General features: G+C 40.9%; 2 protein-coding genes across 5 annotated transcripts in view; one reads left to right on the top strand and one right to left on the bottom strand.

Moving 5' to 3' along the window:
- Positions 1 to 12: 12 nt before the first annotated feature.
- Positions 13 to 9,859, bottom strand: eef1da (eukaryotic translation elongation factor 1 delta a (guanine nucleotide exchange protein)). Of its 4 annotated transcripts, XM_070918245.1 has the most exons (9): positions 9,782 to 9,838; positions 8,287 to 8,322; positions 5,610 to 5,733; positions 3,226 to 3,282; positions 2,149 to 2,230; positions 1,834 to 1,928; positions 1,109 to 1,312; positions 515 to 709; positions 13 to 136 (listed from the first exon to the last, which is right to left on the bottom strand). In XM_070918245.1, the coding sequence occupies exons 2-9, from the start codon at positions 8,298 to 8,300 to the stop codon at positions 98 to 100; spliced, it is 810 nt and encodes a 269-aa protein (XP_070774346.1). In that variant the 5' UTR covers positions 8,301 to 8,322; positions 9,782 to 9,838; the 3' UTR covers positions 13 to 97. The 4 variants fall into 4 exon arrangements, with proteins under 4 accessions (XP_070774346.1, XP_070774347.1, XP_070774348.1 ...); XM_070918246.1 differs by lacking the exon at positions 8,287 to 8,322 and having other exon boundaries at positions 9,782 to 9,859; XM_070918247.1 differs by lacking the exon at positions 3,226 to 3,282 and having other exon boundaries at positions 9,782 to 9,834.
- Positions 9,860 to 10,096: 237 nt separating this feature from the next.
- Positions 10,097 to 23,611, top strand: part of LOC139296366 (vasoactive intestinal polypeptide receptor 1-like) — a 30,829-nt gene continuing 17,314 nt past the window's right edge. The window contains exons 1-3 of the mRNA XM_070918751.1: positions 10,097 to 10,123; positions 14,529 to 14,651; positions 15,353 to 15,461. Of these exons, the coding sequence (XP_070774852.1) occupies positions 10,097 to 10,123; positions 14,529 to 14,651; positions 15,353 to 15,461 (259 nt within the window). The remainder of the gene's footprint in view (positions 10,124 to 14,528; positions 14,652 to 15,352; positions 15,462 to 23,611) is intronic.

The following is a 23,611-nucleotide window of genomic DNA, read 5'->3' as shown; positions in this document are numbered from 1 at the left end:
ATGAGACAGATGTTTGTGCTCAAAACTTAGCATTTTAATAACCGTGCAAGCCTGGAACAGCAACACTTTGGTGGCGCAGGTAAAGAGCAGGTGGAGCTCAGATCTTATTGAAGGCAGCAACATCAACACTCTGGACCTAAAAAGGAAGAAGAGTCCAATAAGTCAAGTTGTATATTTATTTGAACATATTTATAGAGTTATATTGTTGCACAATAAATCACTATATAAATAAATCCTACATTTTATTATATGAGCAATTTTTTTTTTTTTTTTTTACATCTAAGCCATTTTATTAAAATAAATAATAAAGCATTTAATTCTGAACAACTTCTTCTTGTGTGCATATAAACGTACAGACTGACACCGACTCTGAAGAGAGATTTTGCTGTTGAATCTTGTACAGAAATGTTCAAATGCTTCAAGTACCACAAGTTAAATTCCATTCAGCTCCGTAGTATTGGGGTGGAGGCAGAAATGTATAACCAATATCTAACTTTTTATCGAAGTTACTTACAAAGTCCTCAAACTTGGTGATCTCCTCCTCCAGGATGTCGGTGCCGACTTTGTCGTCCTCGACCACGCAGTTGATCTGCAGCTTCTTGATGCCGTAGCCAACTGGCACCAGTTTAGAAGCTCCCCACAGGAGCCCGTCCATCTGCACCGAGCGCACACACTCCTCCAGCTTCGCCATATCTGTCTCATCGTCCCACTGAGGGAACACAGAGGAGGGGGACGGATAGATATTAACTTGAAAGCCATAAAGACAATTCAACACGGCATCCATCAGTTTGAAGCAAAACTTAAAAAACTAATGTCACGGCAGACTTCAAAAGTTTCCCTACATGCATGTTTAACTTAATTTTGTTAGAGTTGACTTGATTGCGTTGGGTTTCATTTTGGCTGAATGATTTAAAAATATTTAAGTATTAATTAAAAATTTAAAAAAGACATTACATTCAAACATTTTGCAAGCTTTTTTCTTTACCTTTTCACAAAAAAAAAAAAAAAAACAGTGAATCATTATACCAACAAATTTCTTTTTTTGCCACAACTGCAGTGGAGCTAACATTAATATGAGCTACATAATGCCGTTCTGGAGGACACGTACGGGCTTGACGTCCAACAGGATAGATGACTTGGCGATGAGAGTGGGTTTCTTGGACTTCTTGGCTGCGTAGGCATCCAGGCGTTCTTGCTTAAGGCGTGCTGCCTCCTCATCTTCATCATCACTCCCGAACAAATCCATGTCGTCGTCGTCATCATCATCGCCATTTTCCACCTGTTTGACTGGAGCAGCCTGAACTGGAACAGCCTGGTCAAAACAATGGATGGAGAATAGGAAAATAGCTGTTGGGGTGAGCGGTTTAGAGGACAGTTTCCCAATAAAATTTTATCTTTATCTCTATTTGTTTGCACAATTAAAACATCATGGTAAAAGACATACAATACAGCATCAATAGATATGTGCAAGGGGAGGAAGAAATCCATAGTGCTAACACAAAGTCCCCCTCAATGCAAAATTAGATCTAGTATAATCAAACATCAGACAAGACAAAGCAAACAAACAAAAACCAGATAAACGGAATATAAAAAGGAACTCAATCAAAAACAAAAGAAAAGAAAGAAAAACAAAAGGAAAATGTTTTTTGGTTGTAAATTAAGTGGGTTTTTATTCAATGAAGTCTAAACTCAAGTAACAAAGTAGATGACACATTCTCTTTCAAATTGTTTTAGAGAGACAAGGTTGATCTCTTTCAGATGTGTTTTACAGATACAGTGAACATGTACTGCATCTAAAAAAAAAAAAACCCTACTGAATTCTTCGTTATGTACCTTAGCACATGGGACGGCTGCTGATGCTGGACTCTTTTCCAGCACGACCACTCTGGACTCCAGCTTCTGCAGGGCTGCTCTCAACTCCTTTACCACTAATAAGAAAAAGACAACAGGAAAGTTAAGTATGAATAACAAGTGAGCAAAAGCTCAGGAAGACGTGAAAAAACACTCCACGCGCACGCGCACGCGCACACGCGCACGCGCACACGCACACGCACACGCACACGCACACGCACACGCACACGCACACGCACACGCACACACACACACACACACACACACACACACACACACACACACACACACACACACCTGTGTGCAGAGTCTGGTTCTCCAGCTCCAGGCTCTTCATGCGTGAAACCAGCTCCTGGTCTCCTCCTGCATGTGAGGACGACTGTGGAAAGACAAAAATAAATTAGCAAGTGTCACGTTGCAGGTTGGGATTCAAATGGTAACAAAGCAAATGCACTTCATCCAGGTCGAGATCCAATACACGCCTGAAGAGAAGCAAGCAAAAATAAATGGTCAAAGTTGTGAGGTTTAAAAAAAGAAAAGAAAAAAAAAGAAAACCATGCAAGGCTAAAATATATTACACGACAGTGATGTGGATATACTTCTCACACACACACACACACACACACAATACTGATGTTAAAATGAACTCAAAATCAAAGGATTTAATGTTCACAATGCCAGCATGCAGACAATCTCTGCAGAGTTTTTAAACAAACCTGCAAACAGACACCAGTTCGATGAGGATTTTTCCCCCCAACAATCATATTTTGAAAAATTGGTCAAAGATTTAAGGGAATAGTTTGACAGTTTGGGCAACACGTATTTGCCTTCTCTCTTCTATTTAAATAACATGTATTTTAAATGTAACGCTAGCGAGCAACCACTTAGCTTAGCCTGAAGGCAGAAAACAGGGAAGCAGCTAGTTCTGTCCAAAAGGTAACAAAATCTGCCTACCTTAAAAAACACAAAAACAAAACATGCCACTTTGGTATTTGTATGGATTGCAGTATCAAGATATAACATGTTAATTAGTGACCTCTGGAGGTGCTGGTAGGTGGATCTGTCGACAGAGCCAGACTAGCTGTTAGAATTATAAACATTTTAATACTATTTAATAATAGTCATCATCATAATCTCTAGCAAAATTCGCCCCAAAAATATACATTCTGAATCAGTTAGTGGTAGAACATGACGCGTCAAACAAAGATGCAGGGTGGTAAGATGGTGGTACAGGATGAGACATCTTAGTGCCGTGATAAAAGTAGCACACTCCACTTCAGGCAGCAGCAGACGCAGCCAGCACACCACGGCTGTCTGTCTCAGCCATGCAGCGTTCTCAGGCCTGAGCAGCAAAGCTGGATGAGGAGGACTTACGTTTCTGTGCTGCCGTTTCTGCTGGCGCCCTTTACCCTGCTGCAGGGTCGTTTTCACCTGCACCCGGTGATGTACGAGGTGAAGGTAAGAGGGGAAAACACGAGGACAAAAAGAAAAGTAGCGGTTGTAGGTAGAAAGTCGGATGCTACACATGCTCCTCTATCCACTGCTTCAGAGTCGTCAGTGATAGAATATAAACTGACATTATTTTAAAACTGCATTAATCAACCTGTTAGCCTATATCAACACTAAATCAAATGATAAAATCTAGTCGTGCCAACGTGGGAAACAACAATCAACCCTGCAGCTCTACAGAACATTTTTAACATTTTAGTTTTATCACATGTTGGGTCATAAATCCACTTGTGTCTTACTCAAGTTAGACACTCATGAACCATTTCAAGCAGCGGTTTCCTACAAACAAGCTCAAAACAGTAGGTCTTTTTGGTTTGATGAAGTCAGGCTTACACTTAGAAAGGTTCTTAAAGCAATTTCAATGCAGGTGATGGGGGACAAAATCCACAGTGCCACAGCTCTATGAAAAACTGACTTCTAAAGTTCAGCTGAAGCTAATAAGAGTTTGCCAAATTGAGTGGGTATTGTATCAGTAGTCCTTTTAGTATGAAACTCCATCCTTGCTGCTACCACAGGCTGTGTTTGCGAAGGCAGCAGGGGAGTAACTCAGCGAGGGAATTTTGTACTAAAAAAAAAAAAAAAAGAGTGACTTTGGAAGAAAACAACTTGATTTGTCAAATTCAGGCTGCTGAGGCAAATCAGCTTTTTATTTAACCATTTCAAATGTTGCATTTTTGCACATAACATGGACTGTGGATTTTAATCACAAATACTCACATTGACATTGCTTTAAGAAGGGATCTTTTTGCAGCCAGTGTGGTCAGGAAGAACATTTACAGCGTGAAAGTTTCACTTTTAAGTAGCTACCACCATACTCATACTGTTAACAATATAGTAAATGCCATTGATATAAACGACAAACACTTAAGCAGCTTATTGACAGATTGCAATGAAGATTATGGGAGAAGCAAGCAGAGGTGAGAGGGAGAATAAGCGTCTCGTAACAGAAAAGGCAGCATGCATATAGCACTTTAAGTTAAATGCAGGTTAAAGGCTTTCTGGCACTGAAATAAGTTCAAGGCTAAAAAGTCCCCAAGTACTTGCTGTCTATACTTTCATCATAATCTCTCATTTAACAGCTATTTAACATTTTATGGCTGGTACACGAACATTAATAAGTACAGTTCTGCCACTACAGGGGGGGTGTGCCTGTGGCTCATTTGTAGTACTCACTTCATTTAGGGACTGCTGGATAGTCTGTCGGGATTTAGCAATGTCCTGCAGTATGGCATTAACTTCTCTCCCCTGCAGGTATGTGTGGGTCAAGCAGTGATGAAGCGGGAGCAGTGAAAAAGACAGAAAGCAGCATGCAAAACAGGACAGCCCATACACCCAACATTTAGGATGACAGTTACTAAAAGATTTGAATAATTTGAAAAGAAAGGATGATTTCCAAAACCTGTAGTCAAGTAATAGTTAATTAATACATGTAGAGGACTGGCAGTCAATCAAAAGCTTATTTAGTTGTGTCTCATGCAATATAAAAAGGTTACACACATTTTGGCAGCAGGCATGTGGGTACACAACCCCATGACCTGACCTGCAACTGTTATCTTCCCACAGTTAAGTGCATGTTGTACTGAAACTATATTCATTGAAACTGCTTTGCAAGTAGACCCAGTGAAATGTCCTGAGTAAACAGGACATTGTTTCTGTAAAGACATGTTCCACTCTCCTCTACTTTATTTGGGAAGCAGTAGAGACACAAAAACTCTTATTATGTGCATTGCTTGTATTCACAAAGGGTAAGTGAGGACATATGGCTTTTTTTGTGATTTGGGTGAAAGGACCCTTTAAGACCTGGAAGTGATCATACTCTAATCTCTCTTCATCGTTTCCCAGGCCGGTGTAGAAACTCGCTGCAGCCCTGGACAGCCTGAGAAGCAGAGACAGCTGCCAAACCACCTGACCCGCTCTCACTAGGGCGAGTCACTTCTAAATCGAGTGGCTTAACTGACATGCACACAGCTGCTCCGGGCTGTGACTGACGATGATGTAACTATTGCTTAAACTAATAGGCTGGTGACCGATGGGGCAGCATGAGCTGAGGAAGTGTCAGGCAGAGAGACGAAAGGGAACTTCAAAAGATGGCAGCAAGACACAAGAGGAGAATTGGAAATAAAGGTTGTCTAAAAAAAACAAATGTCCGTATTTGTAAGAATGATTGGGTTGATACAAACGAAATAAGGTCCTGACTACACAAATATAAAAGGAGCTTTGCTCTTTTAAAAAAAAAGTGCTTGTTCTACCTGTCGCTGCTGTGTGGAGGGTCCGTTGGCTCCCTCGTAGAAGCACTTCTCGGCTTCATCATAGCGTTGTTTGTCAAACCAGATGTTTTCTGAGGCAAGGCACTGCAGTCCACTCATGTTGGTACTGAGGAGGGAAGTCAGAAATTCAGGAGAAATAAGATGATGCCCAAAAATCATCCAACAGTTTATCTGCTAACCAACAGCCATGACCAGATGTTACAGCCAGCATAAGCAGAAGAAAGAGAAATGAGTGACAGAACGTGGCTTATTAGATGCTTGACCAGGACACCATATATTACAAGTTTCAACACCATGCAGAGCCACAGTTGGAGTTGTGGGTGGAATAGGGAGAGACAAAACAAAGCGTAACACAGACAGTTTATCATATACACAGTAAATTAATGGCATAATAACAGGCATCCGTTTCTGTAAAATAAAATAAAAATAAAGAAGGTGTGATAAAGACTATTGCAACTATGCTTCACCTCCCTTCTCATTTTGCTGACAGCAGCAGACAGGCCTGTACACATTCCTCAGTCAGTGAAACACAGTTGCCTGGTCTGCAAAGTCTGGATTACAGAACAAAAGGTTGGTCACTGCCCGCTAACAACCCCCCTTAGTGATAGCAGAGGTCCACTTTGTTGTATGATTATCAAACCCAGACCCAGTTTACTACACATGACTGTACATGGCTGCATGTTGTACACAAATGCTAAGGTCAGACTTAAAATGCAAGGGGCTGCATTGATGGGGGTGGGGGGTGTTGTTTCAGGTACCGGTGAGACAAATTAAAAGACTTATCAGATGCCAAAATACTGCACAGCCATATAATACTCTGAGACAGGATTTTAACTTTGGAAAACTATCATGGTGAAAATAATTTTCTCTTTAGTCACAATGACTGCGAGATAAAGAGTGGAAATACAGCAATCACATTAGAAAGTAATCTATCAGGAATGTGCACGTAATTAACCAGCCACCACTGTTGCGCTGCAGTGAAAGTTGAGTGACTTCAAATCTGTTGGCACTCCTGCTGTGTAAATGGACTGACCTCATTTTAAATGAATGAGGGCGCTACATTTCCTCTTGAGTGGATAAGTCAGTCTGAACGCGGCTCATCTATAAAACTGCATATCAAACATTTAATACACAAGTTAGCATAACTGAAAAAGGCCAAACAAAATGCAGACAGACAACAAATAAAAAAAAGAAAACCATCATAGTAGTAAAATAAACCGAAAACACACACACGTCTCTCCCATTCCCTGAGTGAGAGATGCCATACTTGTCCCATCTGGGCCTGCTTTCCGTTTCAGAGAAGCCTCTCTTCCTCTGGGTCAGCCCCCTGCTGCCTTTGCCCCCCTGCTCGGTCTCAGAGGAGGTGCGATTGCGTCCTCTGCTGTATTGACGGTGGGGGGTGCCAGAGGCCTTCACAGTGGTGACAGGGTGCCCCTGATCCTGCTGTTGGCCGCGGGTGCGTCTGGACTGGAAGGTCAAGCCTTTGGTGTTTGGACTCCTCGGAGAGGATGACAGCGGTCCATTGCCATTAGAGACGAGCCTGCGTTGGTAGTTGCTCTCGGCCTGCTCGTAGGCACTGCGGTGGTGCCAGATTCCCTCTGCCTGCATGCCCTGGAGGACGGGGCTTTGACCATAGGAGCCGCTTGCTTCCATGGAGGTGCTCAACCACTCCTCTTCGGCCCCAGAGCTCTGGCTCTCCGACTGGGACAAACGCGTGTGTCGGGGCGGCCTCCCAAACTTGACTTTGTCTCCGCTGATGATGCCTCTCTCCTGAGTGGGAATATTACCCTGCCTGAAGGCCCCCACCTGTGCAGCTCTGTGATGCTGAGGGGCTCCTTGCTGACGGTTTGGCAAAGACTGATCCATTCCTATATTAAAGGGGTCTCTTCTCTACTCACTTTTGTGACAGGTTTATGAGGAGAGAAAAGAAGCAACAGGTGGAAGCTAGAGCCATTAAGTCAGTGTGAAGTTAGCGTCACAAAGGAACTTTGCTGGTTAGATGCTTCAAAGAAAGCTCATAAAACAGCTGATATGTGATGCCAATGTGGTCTTGAGGGCAAAGAGACAGTTGATTGATCAAAAAAACTGCAAAATGCCACAAATTTTCTTTTACAGGAAGAGTTCAGAATGAACTTAAATTGTATGAGAATAGAAGAATCAACGTGAGAATGCAAAGGGCCTCATTCGCGTATTCTTTTAGGAAATGGATATGGAATAATACCCAAAAAGTATAAAGTATAAACAATTCATTGATCAACCTCACATTGGACTTTCAAAAAGCAAACTCAAAACCAACAATGCAAGTGGCTAACACGAATGAAATGGTGAAAATGGCCAACATTTAGGTTAGGATGTGTTTGCAGTGTTTCCTCCATATTCATTTCAAATCTGAAAATGAATTTATTTAAAAAGAAAGAAAGAAATTGTACTAATGATTATATGATTAAGAAGCGTTGCAATTTTAACTTGAAACACACATACACAGGGTGAATAACGACAGGTGTGTCTGTGGTGCAAAACTAGAACAAGGATATCTCTTCAAAACACACAGCAGCTGTGTCTAATTAACGAGGAAACACTGTGTTTATGCATTTCATATGACAATGTGTTTCTTTTGAAACATCCAAAAACCCAACCTGTGCAATAGTGTCTGGCTCACCTTTGTTTTGGCATGCTGGAGGATAATGTACGCTACCTATTGTGGAATGGAATATTTAAATAATTCAAAGTAATTACATAAGTTTGAGTTATGTTGAAAGTCATAAAAGTTTTCGTTAAAAGACAATCAAAATGTTTCTGGTAGCAGAATTGCCTTTAAACTAGCAGGCAAACATCACAACTGAAAGACAATATTTACATTTTCATGCATGAAATAAAAAAGCTAACCATATTTTTAAAAAAACACACACTTGCCTTTACAAAGACTAACTTGCATACATGAGCTATACAATGCTTATTGCACTGTTAGTGCAGACATATACACTCAGTTGCCAGTTTATTTTTGGTACACCTTCATGTGGAACTGGAGAGGAGTTGATTAAACTTAAATTTTGGAGGCTGTAGTTTTTAGCTGTCAAATTGTGTTAATGTGAGGGGACCTTCTAATATTTTGTCCTCCCTATTAAAACTGAAACAATAAGTTGATTGACAGAAAAGTAATTGTTAAGGTCACTTTAAGAAAAAATGCCAAACATATGCTTGTACCAACTTCTTAAATGTGAGTATTTTCTCTGTTTTCTGTTTTATAACAATGTAAAATAAATCTCTTTGGGTTCTAAACTGTTGGTTGGACAATACGAGCAAGTTCAATACAACACCTTAGGATCTGGGAAATTGTGATGGATGTTTTCCCACACATTTCTGCCATTTCAATGACAAAAAGATGAACCGGTTATTCTAGAAAATAATCAGCAGATTAGTCAAAAAATGACAGTAATTGTTAGCTGCAGCCCTATTCCACATACATCAATGGGAGTGGTTCAACAGCACTACAAATCACATCCTCCACTGCTGCAGGTCTGCTGTACAGACTGCATTAGTTTTAGCTAGGTATACCTAATAAACTGGTGACAGCTGAATGTAAAACACTTCCACTACACCAGAAGACAGCAATAACTCAGTGCATTTGTTAGGTCATCAGCTGAAAAGCAGCTTCAACATCAACACTCACCTGTTGTATCTGTAATGGGATGCTAATGCCCAACAGAGAAATAAGAGACAACACAAACACTCTCATAAACCGCAAACCCTTATAGAAACAGCAACCACGTTATGTTTGAGGAATGCTAACATCAAGTCAAAACTTTAATTCTCTCAAGTTAATTAAATATATAAGTGGGAGATAAGCGGTACAATTCACCAACAACCAACAAGTGGGCAATTCATGTATAATACCAGTGACAAATCAGGCAAGCGGCACAGTTAGAGTGAGAGTAATGACAGCAGAAACTCGTGTTGTACTTCATCTGTTGCTTGCTCACCCGGACACTAGCTAAAGTTAGGTTAGTTAAGTTTTCTGACAGCCCCGGCAACTTGTAGATCCGCTAACCACGTGGCACTTGAAAACTCAACATTCAAAATAGTTCATGGGTTTTACAAACAGTACGCTTTTTGTTATGTTCCAGGTCGTAAAAATACAACTCTTCTGCACTTACTCTTGGCTTTATTCGACGTTTTATGGCTCGGTAACGGTCCCTTAGCGTGCTGCCTCGGCTGTAATCCGACGGGAGAAGAGAACTTGCAGTCACGAGCCGCCAGTATTCTTCGGTGACAGAGGGGGGAGAGACGAAGACTTTATCGATGATTTCCGCGTTTTTTCAACGTTTATGAAAAATATAATTACAAATAAACACACAGGAAAATAAGTTATTTTCCACGAATCCTTAAGATATGAAGGGACCCTCGTTTTCGTTATTCACATCGTATCTTGAGATTGGTATGATCCATTTTGGCCAAAGACTACGTTTCCCATGATTCCATGTGACCGGCAGTTGGCGGTGAGCAGTTATTTTCATGTTTTGACAGGCCGTGGGGCCCAGTCTCACACATGGGTGTGACTTTATATGTTTATATGTTTGATTTGAACAATGACGCAATGTTGCTTTTGTCTTTTGTCTTTCTAGTTTGACAAACAGACCTCCGTGACTGCATCTCATGACATAAAACTGTGCTAAATGTCAAAAATGTTGAGTTGAGCTCAAGTTTATGTTTTTTTGTGAAGCCAAATACCTTTTCCTTCCTTGTCCTGCAGAGGGCAGACTAATCGAGCCAATCTGAACAGACCATACAAGGCTACTGAATATTATTAATAATGACCAGAGGACACATAGACTGGTGGGTTGATAAAGGTTGATATATTTTCAGTTTTAGCTTAATTTAGCTAGTTTTCAGTGTGGCTTTGGTAGATTTATTTTAGATGTATTATTATTAATAATAGTAGTGGTAGTGGTAGTGATGTTGATTTTACTATTGTTTACAGGTTAACACTTACAAATCCAGGGTTTTTACCTTTTTTATTGTGAGGTGGAGGTAAAGGTATGACTTATTGAATGACTGAATTTTACCTGATATGTGATACACTTTCAACTATCATAGATCCACTTGATAATTTGTGTAACAATGACTAAAAATGTCTAAAATGCAAAATACAACAATAAATTAACACATCACCATCAACTATACTCCAGATACAGATTTCAAAATGAATGGCATGAGCTCTTACATTTTTCCAGTGAAATAGAGATTGATGAGTTACTTCTGACAGCTTCAGAAACCTCAAGAAGCTGGCTTCAGCTGACCTCCTGTCACAAGGATCTTGTCACTTCTGCAAAGTGAAGCATCTCTCATGAGAAAGGTTTGAACCCACGAGGACATCACATAATTAGACGAACACCTCATTCACATTCAACCACTCTGGTTGGCCCATAATTTACAACTTTCATCTTATCTTTTCTCTTCAAAAGGCAAATAGGACAAGTAGGAAAAGCAGAAAATTGTGACAAATTCTTAAAGAGTTATTTAGTGCTGGGCACACTTTAAAATTAAATCCAAGGCTTGTGCTTACACTGCAGTGCTGATGTAATTTATTATTTACCCTTTACGGGAGATCTACTCCAGGGCAAAAAGGACAAATCCACATCATTAAGATGTATAAAACATCCTTCTTTGACCTTCGGTATTCTTGGAAGTGAGTTCAACAACACTACTTTCACTGATTGGCTGGTTTATTCCTCCACTGTCCAGCCTTTTTCTGCCCTAGGCTCTTGTGTGCTTGTGATTGTATTTCTTGATTTTCCCATTGTGCCATATCTGAGCGATACAGTGTCTGCTGTAGTATATATTGCTTCAGGGGTTTTAATGCCGTTATTATATCTATACTTTACAATTCATCTAGGCAGCCTCTGGAGTGCAAAATGATCTCCACAAATATAACTGCACTTCTATCTATTACAATAAAAGCTGTTAACATCCTTTGACATTTCTCTGACTCAACATCAAAGGTGAATGCCGCTTATTGTAAGAATGCACCTCACAGTTCAATCACACACTTTCCGAAGTCTCCAGGCTGTAAAATTTAGCATCTGCTCCTTTGACTACAGATGAGGCGCTCACTTGGAGCCATCAGATGGTAAGCTGAATTGTCAAACCAAATAACGTTCATATATTCAAGCATTGCTAACACGTATGACCCAGAGTTTAAACATAATTTGGCTGCAAGAACCGACACACAGCACGTTTTGTGGGACAGCAAAGTGAGTGTCATTTTTACATCCCACTGACATCAAAATTTAATGGTTAGCTCTTTAGCCTCCGGTTTTTAGGAAAAGAGGTCACACATCTACAAGTATTGCCTGACCTGTAGTCTGAGCTTCAGGAATAATACATGTGCTTTTTTGAAATTGGGTGACATTCCTATTTAAGCTCGCCCTTTCACTACGTATTCATCCTGTAGCACTGATAAGGTCTGCTCTGGGCTATAGGTTAAAGGGGCAATAAATGGATACAGAAAACAAGTATAAATATAGCACCTACGCAATACTGGGTTAACTTCTCCAGTGGGTCATTTTGATCCAGTGTTTGACACAACAAGCTCAAGGTTTACAATGGTCACAAATGTATTGTTAATTATGTAAACGATGTGCATATGACATTCAAAACAGTTAAAGATATACATATTATTAACAATCAATCAGACGTGTACGTTTTAAAAAGAGCTAGAGTAAATTATAGCAGTTCACAGCCATGGAAGAATTAGTAAACAGGCCTACCGGGCAAAGGCCCAAGGGCCCCTGCGCCAGAGCCTCTGTTTGAAGTGAATGTTAACATTTCTTGTTGGAAAGTCAATCAAACAACTACAAAGAGCCACAATACGACCACAAAGAGACACAAAAGAAGAAAAACATCCTTCTTTGATCTTAGGTGTTCTAGGAAAGAGTTCAACGACAGTACGTTCTGTGATTGGCGTTCTGTGATCCTCCATAGTCTTTTCCTGGCCGAGTTTCTTATTACTTACTGTACTTCTGATTCATAACATTTCTTGTTGGAAAGTTAATCAAGCGACTACAAAGAGACGTAAAACAACCAAAAAGAGACGCAAAAGAACTGTAAAGAAATGCAAAATCACTACCAAAAGATGTGAAAAACCACAATGACACACAAAACAACTACAAAATGACACAAAAAGACACAAAAATGACAACAAACAGGCACAAACTGACCACAAAGACACGAAACAAACACAAATGTGAATGTTTTCTGGGTTTTTAAAGTCTTCCTGTGAAACTGAATATCTTTCTATTTTGGACAAACAAGACATTTTAAGACATCACTATGGAAACATAATTTTTGCTATTTGCTGATGTTCTGTAGACGATTAATCGACGGGTCAAGAAAATAATCTGCAGATGAATCAATAATGAAAATAATCATTAGTTGTCCAGTTTTGATGCTCAGTGTAATTGGTTCTAGTAGCTTGAATAGGACACATGAATAGGATCAAACATTGTTGTTTTCACTCTATACAACATCCTTACTGTTGATAGATTGGCCTCCCTGATCAAACAGACAATGCACAGTCTTGTTTAAATGCAAACAACCAATATGTTTGAAAAAAATAGCCATTAGCCACCAGGCGTCCGTGGTATCACACAAACCTTTTGTTAACCTGTGTTTGTGAACGTTGTCACAGTGTTTTAGGATTAGCTTTGTTCCTGCTACCTGATAACATGCTCCCTTTTATACCAAGAGGTTTGTTTTTGATTATTTTTGAAGCAGCCGGGACACAAATTCACACCTGGAGAGTGACAAGCACAATTGTATTCTTCTACTGTTCAAGAGGAGCTTCAGTTGAACACCTGACCTGTAAAATGTTCCTGTAAATGAATCACTAAGCAGCTCCAGAGGCGTACTTGAAGGTTGAATCCTGTGTTCTCGTTCTTGGGAACCTATTCTGTAGGGAAGGATTTTGCTTTTTTAGCACTGGCCTGCTCCACATTCACACCTGGAAACTGGCTGACACGGCCCCATTTGTAAATTACTGTGGAGCAAAATCTTTGTTCAAATACCGAGGTGGTAACAGCAGTAACTAGTTATAGATGTCTGACAGACAGTCCATGAATGGTAGCTAGGTTCTGATGAAATATATATTCACACAACAGTCCTTTACATGACAGTTACTCTATATTAAATGACTGACCAGTAGTAAATGTACTCCACTGGTAATAATGAACAACATATCCTCTGTTGGGGGGGGGGGGGGCAGAGACACACAGAGACACACAGAGACAGAGAGAGAGAGAGAGACAGAGACACACAGAGAGAGAGAGAGGGAGAGAGACACAGAGAGAGAGAGACAGAGAGAGAGAGAGAGAGAGAGAGACAGACACAGAGAGAGAGGGAGAGAGACACAGACACAGACACAGAGAGAGAGAGAGAGAGAGACACAGACACAGAGAGAGAGGGAGAGAGACACAGACAGACACAGAGAGAGAGAGAGAGAGAGACACAGACACAGAGAGAGAGGGAGAGAGACACAGACAGACACAGAGAGAGAGAGAGAGAGAGAGACACACAGACACAGACACAGAGAGAGAGAGAGACACAGACACAGAGAGAGAGAGACACACAGACACAGAGAGAGAGAGAGAGAGAGACACAGACACACAGAGAGAGAGAGAGAGAGAGAGAGAGAGAGAGACACAGACACAGAGAGAGAGAGAGACACAGAGACACACGGGGGGCAGAGAGAGAGAGAGGGGGGGGGACAGAGAGAGAGAGAGAGACACAGACACAGAGAGAGAGAGAGAGAGAGAGGTGTGCGCGGGGATTCATCTATTTTCGGTTGACAGACAACATTTTCATTCAGTGAGTCTTTAAGAGGCGCGGAGGAACAAATAACATCAGCGGCTGTTGTGGGACATAAAGAAGACAGATAAGGAAATGGAAATGTGTTGTAAGGGGCTGCCAGGACGACAGGAGAAATTTATACTCTTCATCGTTTACCTTCATCTGTGTTACAGCTCTACAGTGAGTGGCATGTTCATATTTCTTTATCATTCATACAGGCTTCCTCTCTGGGACAAAAAGCAGCTCAAAGTGCAGCTGAAGTTGACCCTTTTTGTATTTTGCACGCGACCCCCCCCCCCCCCCCCCCCCCCCCCGCTAATTAGGAAACGATCCACTTAATTACAGCCTAATGGCGATGCTATTACCGTTATTATCCTCTGTCCTTTTTGGAGCACACGCGCCACACTTGGACAACAAATGTCATCATCAAGCCGCTGGCACTAATTAGTGGTTATCAAGCCTCGCGACCTGCATCCATCACTGCCATCCACCTGGTATCAATCAAAGACAAAGTCGACAGGGGAAACAAAGTCCAGATGTTGTCTTATAGTCTGCAAGGTCTGAGCATGAATCTGCAAAAGGCGTGTTAAAAAACTGACTTCAGTTCTAATCAATAATGTTGTTATTTGAGGGGAAAACATCAACTTATAGAGCTTTAATTAGCAGAGAAATTAAAACTGTTAAATGATTTTGACTTTTGAAAATTTGGGCAGATTTTATGACTAAAAGGGGACATATACAAACTAATTTCTTGAATAAGGAATGTTTTTCCTCCATCGCAGCTGCCAGTGTTACTCCCCCAGGCAACCAGCGAAGAGCGTCGGCCTGCGGTGCGATGTGTCTGCTTCACTACAGATAACTAAGTTGTCTCGTGTTTGCAGGCCGAGGCAATCCATCCGGACTGCGCCATCGTCTCTCAGCACCTGAGGGCTCGGGAGGTTTGTGGCCAGACGAGGAGGAGCGAAGCGCAAAACCAGAGCGACCACGGCGGTGGGTTCATGTGTGAAGCTGCTGCTGCTGCTGCTGCTGCTTTGTGTTTTCTGCTCACAAACACACGCTGAGAGAGATAACTGGGAAACGCTTGGCACGCTGCGAGAGGTTTTTTCTTAATAGACGGGAGGACAAGAGTTTTGAGATGTGCTGCACGGGTAGATATGAAGCAGGATCATCTTCCTGTAGGAGCTTTTAAGAGCTTTAATTCCCAGTCAGATGTTAGTTTTTCTTCTGTGGTTTGATATTTGTAGCATTGGGAGCAAAGTTTGCAGCTCAATTCAGGTGATGACCCTCGTGCAGGGCCGCACCACGCTTGTTACACGCAAAATATATGTGTACTTTTATATCAAAATCCCTATTTTTTTATCTTCTTGTAAAAAAGTAGAAATATTTTTGATGACTCCTCTTGAACTTGGAAGATAAAAATGCTCTAACGTCCACTGTGACTGAAAAAAAGATCTGCTTAGAATAATAATTTGTCATTTCACACAAAAGAAAATCCAGAATCTATGAATATGCAAATCTTGTTCATTTTAAAAGTTTGACTCATAACACAAGACACATTTTAGGGTGGAGGGGAACTTTAATACTAGATCTCACACAGGGAAATTACACAGTCAGCAAAGTAACCTAAAAAAACTACAATACTACATACATTGTGATGTACCATGTACCACAAAAAGCACATAAAAATAGAGGTAGTATATAGAACAAACATAAATAGAAACAACTAACAAAAATGTTTTGTTGACACACAGATAATTAGTGATGAGATCAGTAACTTGCAATAGATAAATACATTCAATTAAACCTGACAAATGTAGTACTCCACAGAGGTATTTGCACAATACTTATATCGTTTCATGCTACTTTACACCTCTACTCCGCTACATTTCTGTGGAAGGTTTTATATGTTTTACTCCACTTTTATTTCACAGCTAGTTGTAGTTCCTTCAATCTTAAGATTTTGCTCACAAAACATATGATTCAGTTTATAAAATAGGATTCAATTTTAGAGATTAAACGACACATAAAACAGTTAAAATTAGCTCCAGATTGAACAGCTACAACATTAAAGTACTGCTTACATGTGTATGCATAAATAATAACGATCAAATAACACAACACTATTTTGTTGCTTAGGCTATACTGTGCTTTTACTTTGGTAAAATTTTGAATGAAGGACTTTTACTTGTAATTGAGTATTTTTACAGTGTTATATTGCTACCTTTACTTTTTTAAGTGAATGACCTGAATACTTCTTCCACCTCTGTCTGCTGGTAGGTGTTGCAAATGAAGTTGCTGCACTCGAAGCAGCAAAACAACTGCGTGACAATTTCATTTTAATTTCCTTCTTCTTATCTTATTTTGAAAAGACAGAGAATGCAGAGAAGGGCTGAAATCTGTAATGTGTGTGGATACTGTGTTTTTACACCATGTAATCTTCATCAGACTGATCTAATGCTCACGCCTGATCTTCCTCCCGGTGAGGCTCCACCCGCTTGTCCTTCCAATCTGACCCATTGACTTCATTGTAAACGAATGAACCTGGCGTCTCCCTGAGGGCCACACTGCATGTCTCCATAACGGGCTTTGTCACTGAAGCCGAGCTCTTCTCCACTTCATCAGAAACTGCCCCAGAACAACAACACTCTGGCAACTCCCCTCTGCGAGAGTGATGAACTTTAACATTTCCTGACTAATTTGATTTTAATTACCCCTGATGACTCTGAACACTTTGGTGCAAAGTTGTCATCCGCTGCTCATTACGCAGATAAACTTCTACTGATTAATTTCACTGTCGAAGTGGGTGTGTTTGTGCGTCCATCAGTGTGATGCCAACCATGCAGGTGATATGTAATCATGCAGAGTTGGAGAGTCATGCAGGGTTGAAATAACATTAGAAAATTGTGAAAAAAAGCCCGTCAGGCATTTTGAGAGCCCAAGGTGACGTCTTCATGCAGCTTGTTTTGTCTGACTAACAGTCTAAAACCCAAAGATATTCAGTTTATAATGCTATAAAATACAGAAAGGCGGAAAACCCTCACGTTTGAGAACCTGGAACAGCAAATATTTGGCATTTTTAGCCAAGCTAGCAGTGTGACTTTGCAGATGGCCCAGATATTTATGGTGCTGTGACGGCATGATGATGGATGAATCCTCGTGATCCCCTGACTTTTCATCTACCGCCACCATGAGGTTCACATTTGTGGTTTTAAGTGAAATATCTGAACAACTAATGGATGGCTTGACATAATGAAACACATCAAACTTTAAAACCTTGAATCCCACTGAGAAGTCAATTGGATGCATGCTGCTTAATAAATGAAGACACCATCCAGTTCCTCCCCCAGCGGTGCTCTGGAAGCACTCACTCGGTGTCCAAAGTAATTTCACACATCATTGTTAATCCTAAATGAGGTGACATTCAAGTGGCTAAATGTATAGCTTCCTCTAGAGCTGTCTGTTCATAAAAGCCTATGAATAGAGCCCTGCTCAGTGGGTGACAAAACCTTATGGTTGATCTGAAAGGAAATATTTGAAATTCATCATCAACCTTTTGACATGACGTTAATTGTGAACTCTTGACAGTTAGACACACCAGGGAATATAACATTATGGTTTTTCCCACATGGTAATTCAAAATTTCCCCTGTGATTAAGCCCAAACACAAAGATGTTCCAGTGAAACAGTGTAAGTTTCCATGATTAATGGTTTTTGCTACACTCAGTGTGGCTTTTGTTACGTGTATGAATGAGGACAAATGTTTCTTTTATCATAGATCATGTAATTGTGCCTCTTTCTTTGCCGCCTTTAATCTCAGGCTAAAAATGAAAACTTTTCACAATCACAACATCACAGTTGTCACATCTATCTCAGTGTTTGTATGACTCCAATCCAGAGATCTGAATTTAAGCATCTAGGAGCAGGAACTCCCTTATGGGAATAGTATTCCACAACTTGACAGGCCATAAAAGTCTAATCTGAAAATCTAAATCTAATCTGTAAGAGCAATCCAACAAACAGCTTGAAGTAAACAACCTAGATATAAACAGTGCAAAAGGACCTGACCTGTGTCTACAGCAGCATCGTCAGGTAGTTAAAGTTCTGTCCACAACGAAACACCAGAACAATAACAAACAAGACGAGGACTCTATAGCCACACTAACGACTCTGTCAGGCGGCAGACAATGCTAAGGGTCGGGTTATGCGAGTGAAGTGGGTGTGAATGTCGGATTGTCGATTTAGGAAAGTCATAGAAATTGTCGAACACAGCCCCCCGAATCCAACGTTGGAAATGTGACCTTGTTGGATTGTCAGGCTGTCCTGATGGAGTATACTGGCGCCCTAACATACTGATGTTTAGCAGGTTTATCATCTTAGTTTAGCATGTTAGCATGCTAACATATGCTAAATAGTACTAAACAGAAGATGGCAGAATGTCAGTTTTGAAGGTTTTTGGTCATAAACCAAAGTATAAGACAAGTTCAGGGGAAAGTGGCCTGGGAACTAAAGGATGGGCAGGAGGCCTCGGGCGGACTGCCTGGGGGCAAAGGCGGAGCAAGAGACCCCAGGAGAGGACAGAGGCAGCAGGATGACTTAACTTACAGACAGGTAGGCAGACAGGCAGGCAGACAGGTCACAGGCAGGCAGGTAGACAGGTTCAGGTCACAGAAGCTCAAAAGCAAAAACACAAGGCAAGACAGGACAACAACAATAAGGAAGGTGCAGGTGGGGAGATGGGCGGGGAAGTTCAGGTGAGGGGAATGAGCTGATTGCAAGGCAGATGGGAGTGGCAGGATCTTGAATGACAGAAGAAAGTCTGAAAGCATCTGGTGGACTGCTCGAGAATGAGAGTCTGAGGAGTTGGAGGAATGAACATGGCCTGCGAGAAACGAGTCAGAGAGAGAGAGCCATGCAGAGGACTGGAGACAGAGTCAGAGAGAGAGAGCCATGCAGAGGGCTGGAGACAGAGTCAGAGAGAGAGCCATGCAGAGGGCTGGAGACAGAGAGAGAGAGCCATGCAGAGGGCTGGAGACAGAGAGAGAGAGAGAGCCATGCAGAGGGCTGGAGACAGAGAGAGAGCCATGCAGAGGGCTGGAGACAGAGAGAGAGAGAGAGCCATGCAGAGGGCTGGAGACAGAGAGAGAGAGAGAGCCATGCAGAGGACTGGAGACAGAGAGAGAGCCATGCAGAGGGCTGGAGACAGAGTCAGAGAGAGAGAGCCATGCAGAGGGCTGGAGACAGAGTCAGAGAGAGAGCCATGCAGAGGGCTGGAGACAGAGAGAGAAAGAGAGCCATGCAGAGGGCTGGAGACAGAGTCAGAGAGAGAGAGAGCCATGCAGAGGGCTGGAGATGAGCGAGTGTGGCTAAAGGGAGGGACTAAGAGGCAAACTCTGACAATGTTCTGTGTGAGCCCACATACTGTCAACCCGTCAGGATGTGCCGCCATCCTAACTCCTAATGTCAGTGTGCGCCAACTCTCCAGAAAAGCAGCAATTTTATCACATTTCCTTCCTAGATTTGCATCCTGGCCACCGTGCCTTCACTACTTTCCCTGTGTGTGTGGAGCATCCAGTGTGTGCTACGGGTGTCAATTGATGGCAAATAATGCAACACTACGTAACGGGGCTGGTGTGTGTTGCACTTTCCTCTGCCACCTTAACATCAGCCCTCTTTGATGAAGCTCCAACTTTTTAAGTTTAAATGAATTAATCTGCTGCTTTGTTGCCGTCTACTGCAACATGACCTAAATCCAACCCTACAACCTGCCAGATAGATTCTTATAAAGCAGCACCCAAAGTTCAGTAATTAAATCAGCTCTCCCGTCCTTCAGTGCCATTAACTCTGCAGATTCTGCACAAACAACACTGCTGTTTGGTTTTGTTTGTTCCACTCACCAAAGTGCCCATAAACGTGCCATCGTCTCTGCCGTGAAAACTGAAATACAATTTGGAAGCTGTTTCCTCTCTTGATTGGATGCCTCTGTTTTTCTATTAGGATTAAACCCATCTGCGTAAACCTGAAGAGCATCCTCCCACATACAATGTGCTTAAGAACATGTTTCCCCTCTCACCAAATCTAAAATTTGGAGGCTAACATCCAATTTTGGCATTAACCACAGTGAAATAAGAAACCACAGTACAGCAGAATAAAAATCTCTTAATCCCTGATACCAATTACCTCAGCATACACCGTGTAAAGAAACTGTACCTCGTCCTAACTAAACCCCAGCAGATAGTTAACTGCAAGCTTGTAACCACATCCTTAGTTTTCAAGTCTGTAACTCACTGCCAATTTTAATCATCTTGTCCACAATGGATTTCCTCCCCTTACAACAAGATGCACTTGACAGGGGGGGCGGTTTGAAAAGCATTGTGTTTTGGGGTGTGATTAATTGTGGCTTAGCGTGGATGGCAGCCCACAACAGAGAGGAAATCTTCTTTATATTTAGCTGTCTAAGTCCGGACATGGCTGCACCAAGAGGTTCAAGTTAGCCATCTGAAGATGACAGAAATCAACCTTTTTCACTGCAGATATTTTGCAGTTTATAGCAGGAAAAGCACATATTTAAGTCAATGTAAGTGTCCTTATAGTAAGCCAGTCACTATTGTCCAGGAGCTGATAGACCTTGATGTAATGCAGTCATTAGTTATGTTATTAATTACACCAGTGCTTCTCCTACCATAACACGTTTAAATGTCTCCTGTGAAATTTGTCTATTAGGGTAAAAGTTTTCCAGGGCCCCAGATTTGTCTTTTGTGGTATAAATATAAATATTTTATACTTTAATTTCACACTGCTCTGGCTGCCCCAAACAAATAATTTATTTTGTAAGATATGAAATAGCATCTGTGTTGTTTTCTGAGACAAACTGGAACAAGCAGAAATACAATTACATTTTATAATAGTTTTTTTTTTCTTGTGCAGACTGAAGCCGAGTTGTTCTCCCCTGGCAAAGTCTCCTGGAGTCGACTGGTGATAGCATGTGCCACTGATTTTCACATCAAGCCAAAACCCAGAATTTAAATGAGGGATGGGTCCATGAACAACACTGAATTACTACTATCAACAATAATAGCATATTTTATTTATATATATCACATGCCATATGTGTTTCACAAGAGATGAATGATAAAGAGAAAACGACAGATGCTAAAGGTAGAAATGTCAAAAACATAACAACATAAAAAAGAGACAAAGGTCACATTTAATAACTACAGAAGCATTTCCTGAATTAAATGCCTACTGACTGACTGATGATGCTGACTGCCATAATTATTATATTTATTTTCTCATCATATAAACACCTGAATCAGAATGACATGCATTAATATAGGAATAGGGGGTTTAAAAAACATCCGTGTTATAAATACAAGGAAACTGAATGCTTTATATAACATATAATAATCAATAAATTGTACATAACATCATGATTGGCACATTTACACATGTACATTTGATCAGTGGGCAATACTGAGGTCATATCATATCACATATCATGTATGTACCGTACACACTAGCAGAGATTTAAATGCAATTAATGTCTATGGGACTGCTTCTAAAACTAAATAATACGAAATATTAAAGTACAATAGTTATCAATAAAAAACATTTAAAGTAAGTTTTAGGTGAGCAAAAAATGGCCCGCACATGCATGTAAATATGCATGTAAATGTGTTGCAATCACACTAACAAATGTAATGAATAAATAAGTTGTGCTTAAGTCACCTGTTGTGTATAAGCCTCACAATTCATAGCACCACCCCTGATACAACCACTCATTTTGCAAATACTCATTGAAGTGACAGACCTGAGATCTGAAAGTGCATTTCAACACAGTCCCTCAGCCCCTCCTGCATCCTCGGCTTCAGGAATATCAGTCTGAGTCAGCCTGACAGCAACAGAGGAGCTGTGACGCGAATCATCCAAATCAAGGGTCCTCTGTGAATAATCGCACGCCGCTGCTCCACTATCGTTCCCCAGGGTTACGTTGGAGGTTTCGTCAGACCCCCTGACTGGATGCAAGTGGTTGGTTTTGTGAGATAGTGAAACGCAGGAGAAGGAGTAGATAATGGATTAGACACACTGGCTTTGTGCAAATGAAATAAGGTTCCAAGAGGAAATGGATATTTCTCCCAAACAGCCACCGCTCAGATTATCTGGAGTGCATGTCAATGAGCGCAGACTCTTTATTGTGATCACTTTTAATGTTAATTCATTTTCAAGAATAGCTTATTAAAGAACAAACCCAATGTCAAATTGCATACAGTGAATACATTTTAATATAATATTAATATTTTAAGGATAATACTTTCAAATTCCTATAAACCAGATTGTCTTCTTACAGTAACATCTTATTGATTTTTAGCCATGTTAGCTGTGTAGCTCTTTGGATGGCAATGTCGGTCTGTTGGTCCACCACTTTGGTTCAGATATTTCAACAGCTATGAGATTAACATGAAACTTTGTACGGACATTCATTCCCAGAGGATCCTAATGACTTTGGTGATCGTCCGACTTTTTCATTTAAAGCATTCATCAGCTAGCTGCTCTGTGATGCTATACTTAAGCACAGTGGTGCTTTCAGCTAGATGCTAACATGCTCACAATGTTAACATGCAGATGTTTAGCACATGATGTTTACCATGTTCACCATCTTACTTTAACATTGTAGCATGCTAACATTTGCTAATTAGCACGAAAGACAAAGGGCATCTGAGGCTGATGGGAATGTTATTAGTTTGCAGGTATTTGGTCATAAATCAAAGGTTTTGACTAATTAAAACTTTGACCAGTAGAGGAAATCCTCCTCTGGGGACCATGGATGTTTGAACAAAATGTCATGGAAATCCATCTAATAGGTGTTGGGATATTTCAATCTGGATCAAAGTGGTGAACCTACTGACCAATATTTCCAGAGCCATGTCGCTTGAAAAAGATTTTCATTAAATTTCGTACTTATTTTTCACATCTTGGCTCAACCAACACTACATGTTATGGTATGATAAAAACTGTAACCATAAAAACATACAAAAGTGACTTAACCTGTTGACCTAATCGAAGACCTTTATTGTGACATCACCCTTTGTTACTTCACCACCACTGCTGAAGATCAAAAACAATTTTTCGATTTCTACTTTTAT

Source organism: Enoplosus armatus, chromosome 14 (assembly GCF_043641665.1).
Source record: "Enoplosus armatus isolate fEnoArm2 chromosome 14, fEnoArm2.hap1, whole genome shotgun sequence".
Taxonomy (NCBI): Eukaryota; Metazoa; Chordata; class Actinopteri; order Centrarchiformes; family Enoplosidae; genus Enoplosus; species Enoplosus armatus.
The sequence above is the reverse complement of the archived record's forward strand: the minus strand, read 5'-3'. Positions and strand labels throughout refer to the sequence as shown.

Bases quoted from the DNA above. Each gene is read 5' to 3' on its own strand.
- eef1da (XM_070918245.1), bottom strand. The intron at 3,283-5,609 runs GTAGAACAAGCA...CACCGGGTGCAG, and splicing joins CCTCCACACAGCAGCGACAG to GTGAAAACGACCCTGCAGCA. The intron at 710-1,108 runs GTACGTGTCCTC...GTGTTCCCTCAG, and splicing joins TCCTGTTGGACGTCAAGCCC to TGGGACGATGAGACAGATAT.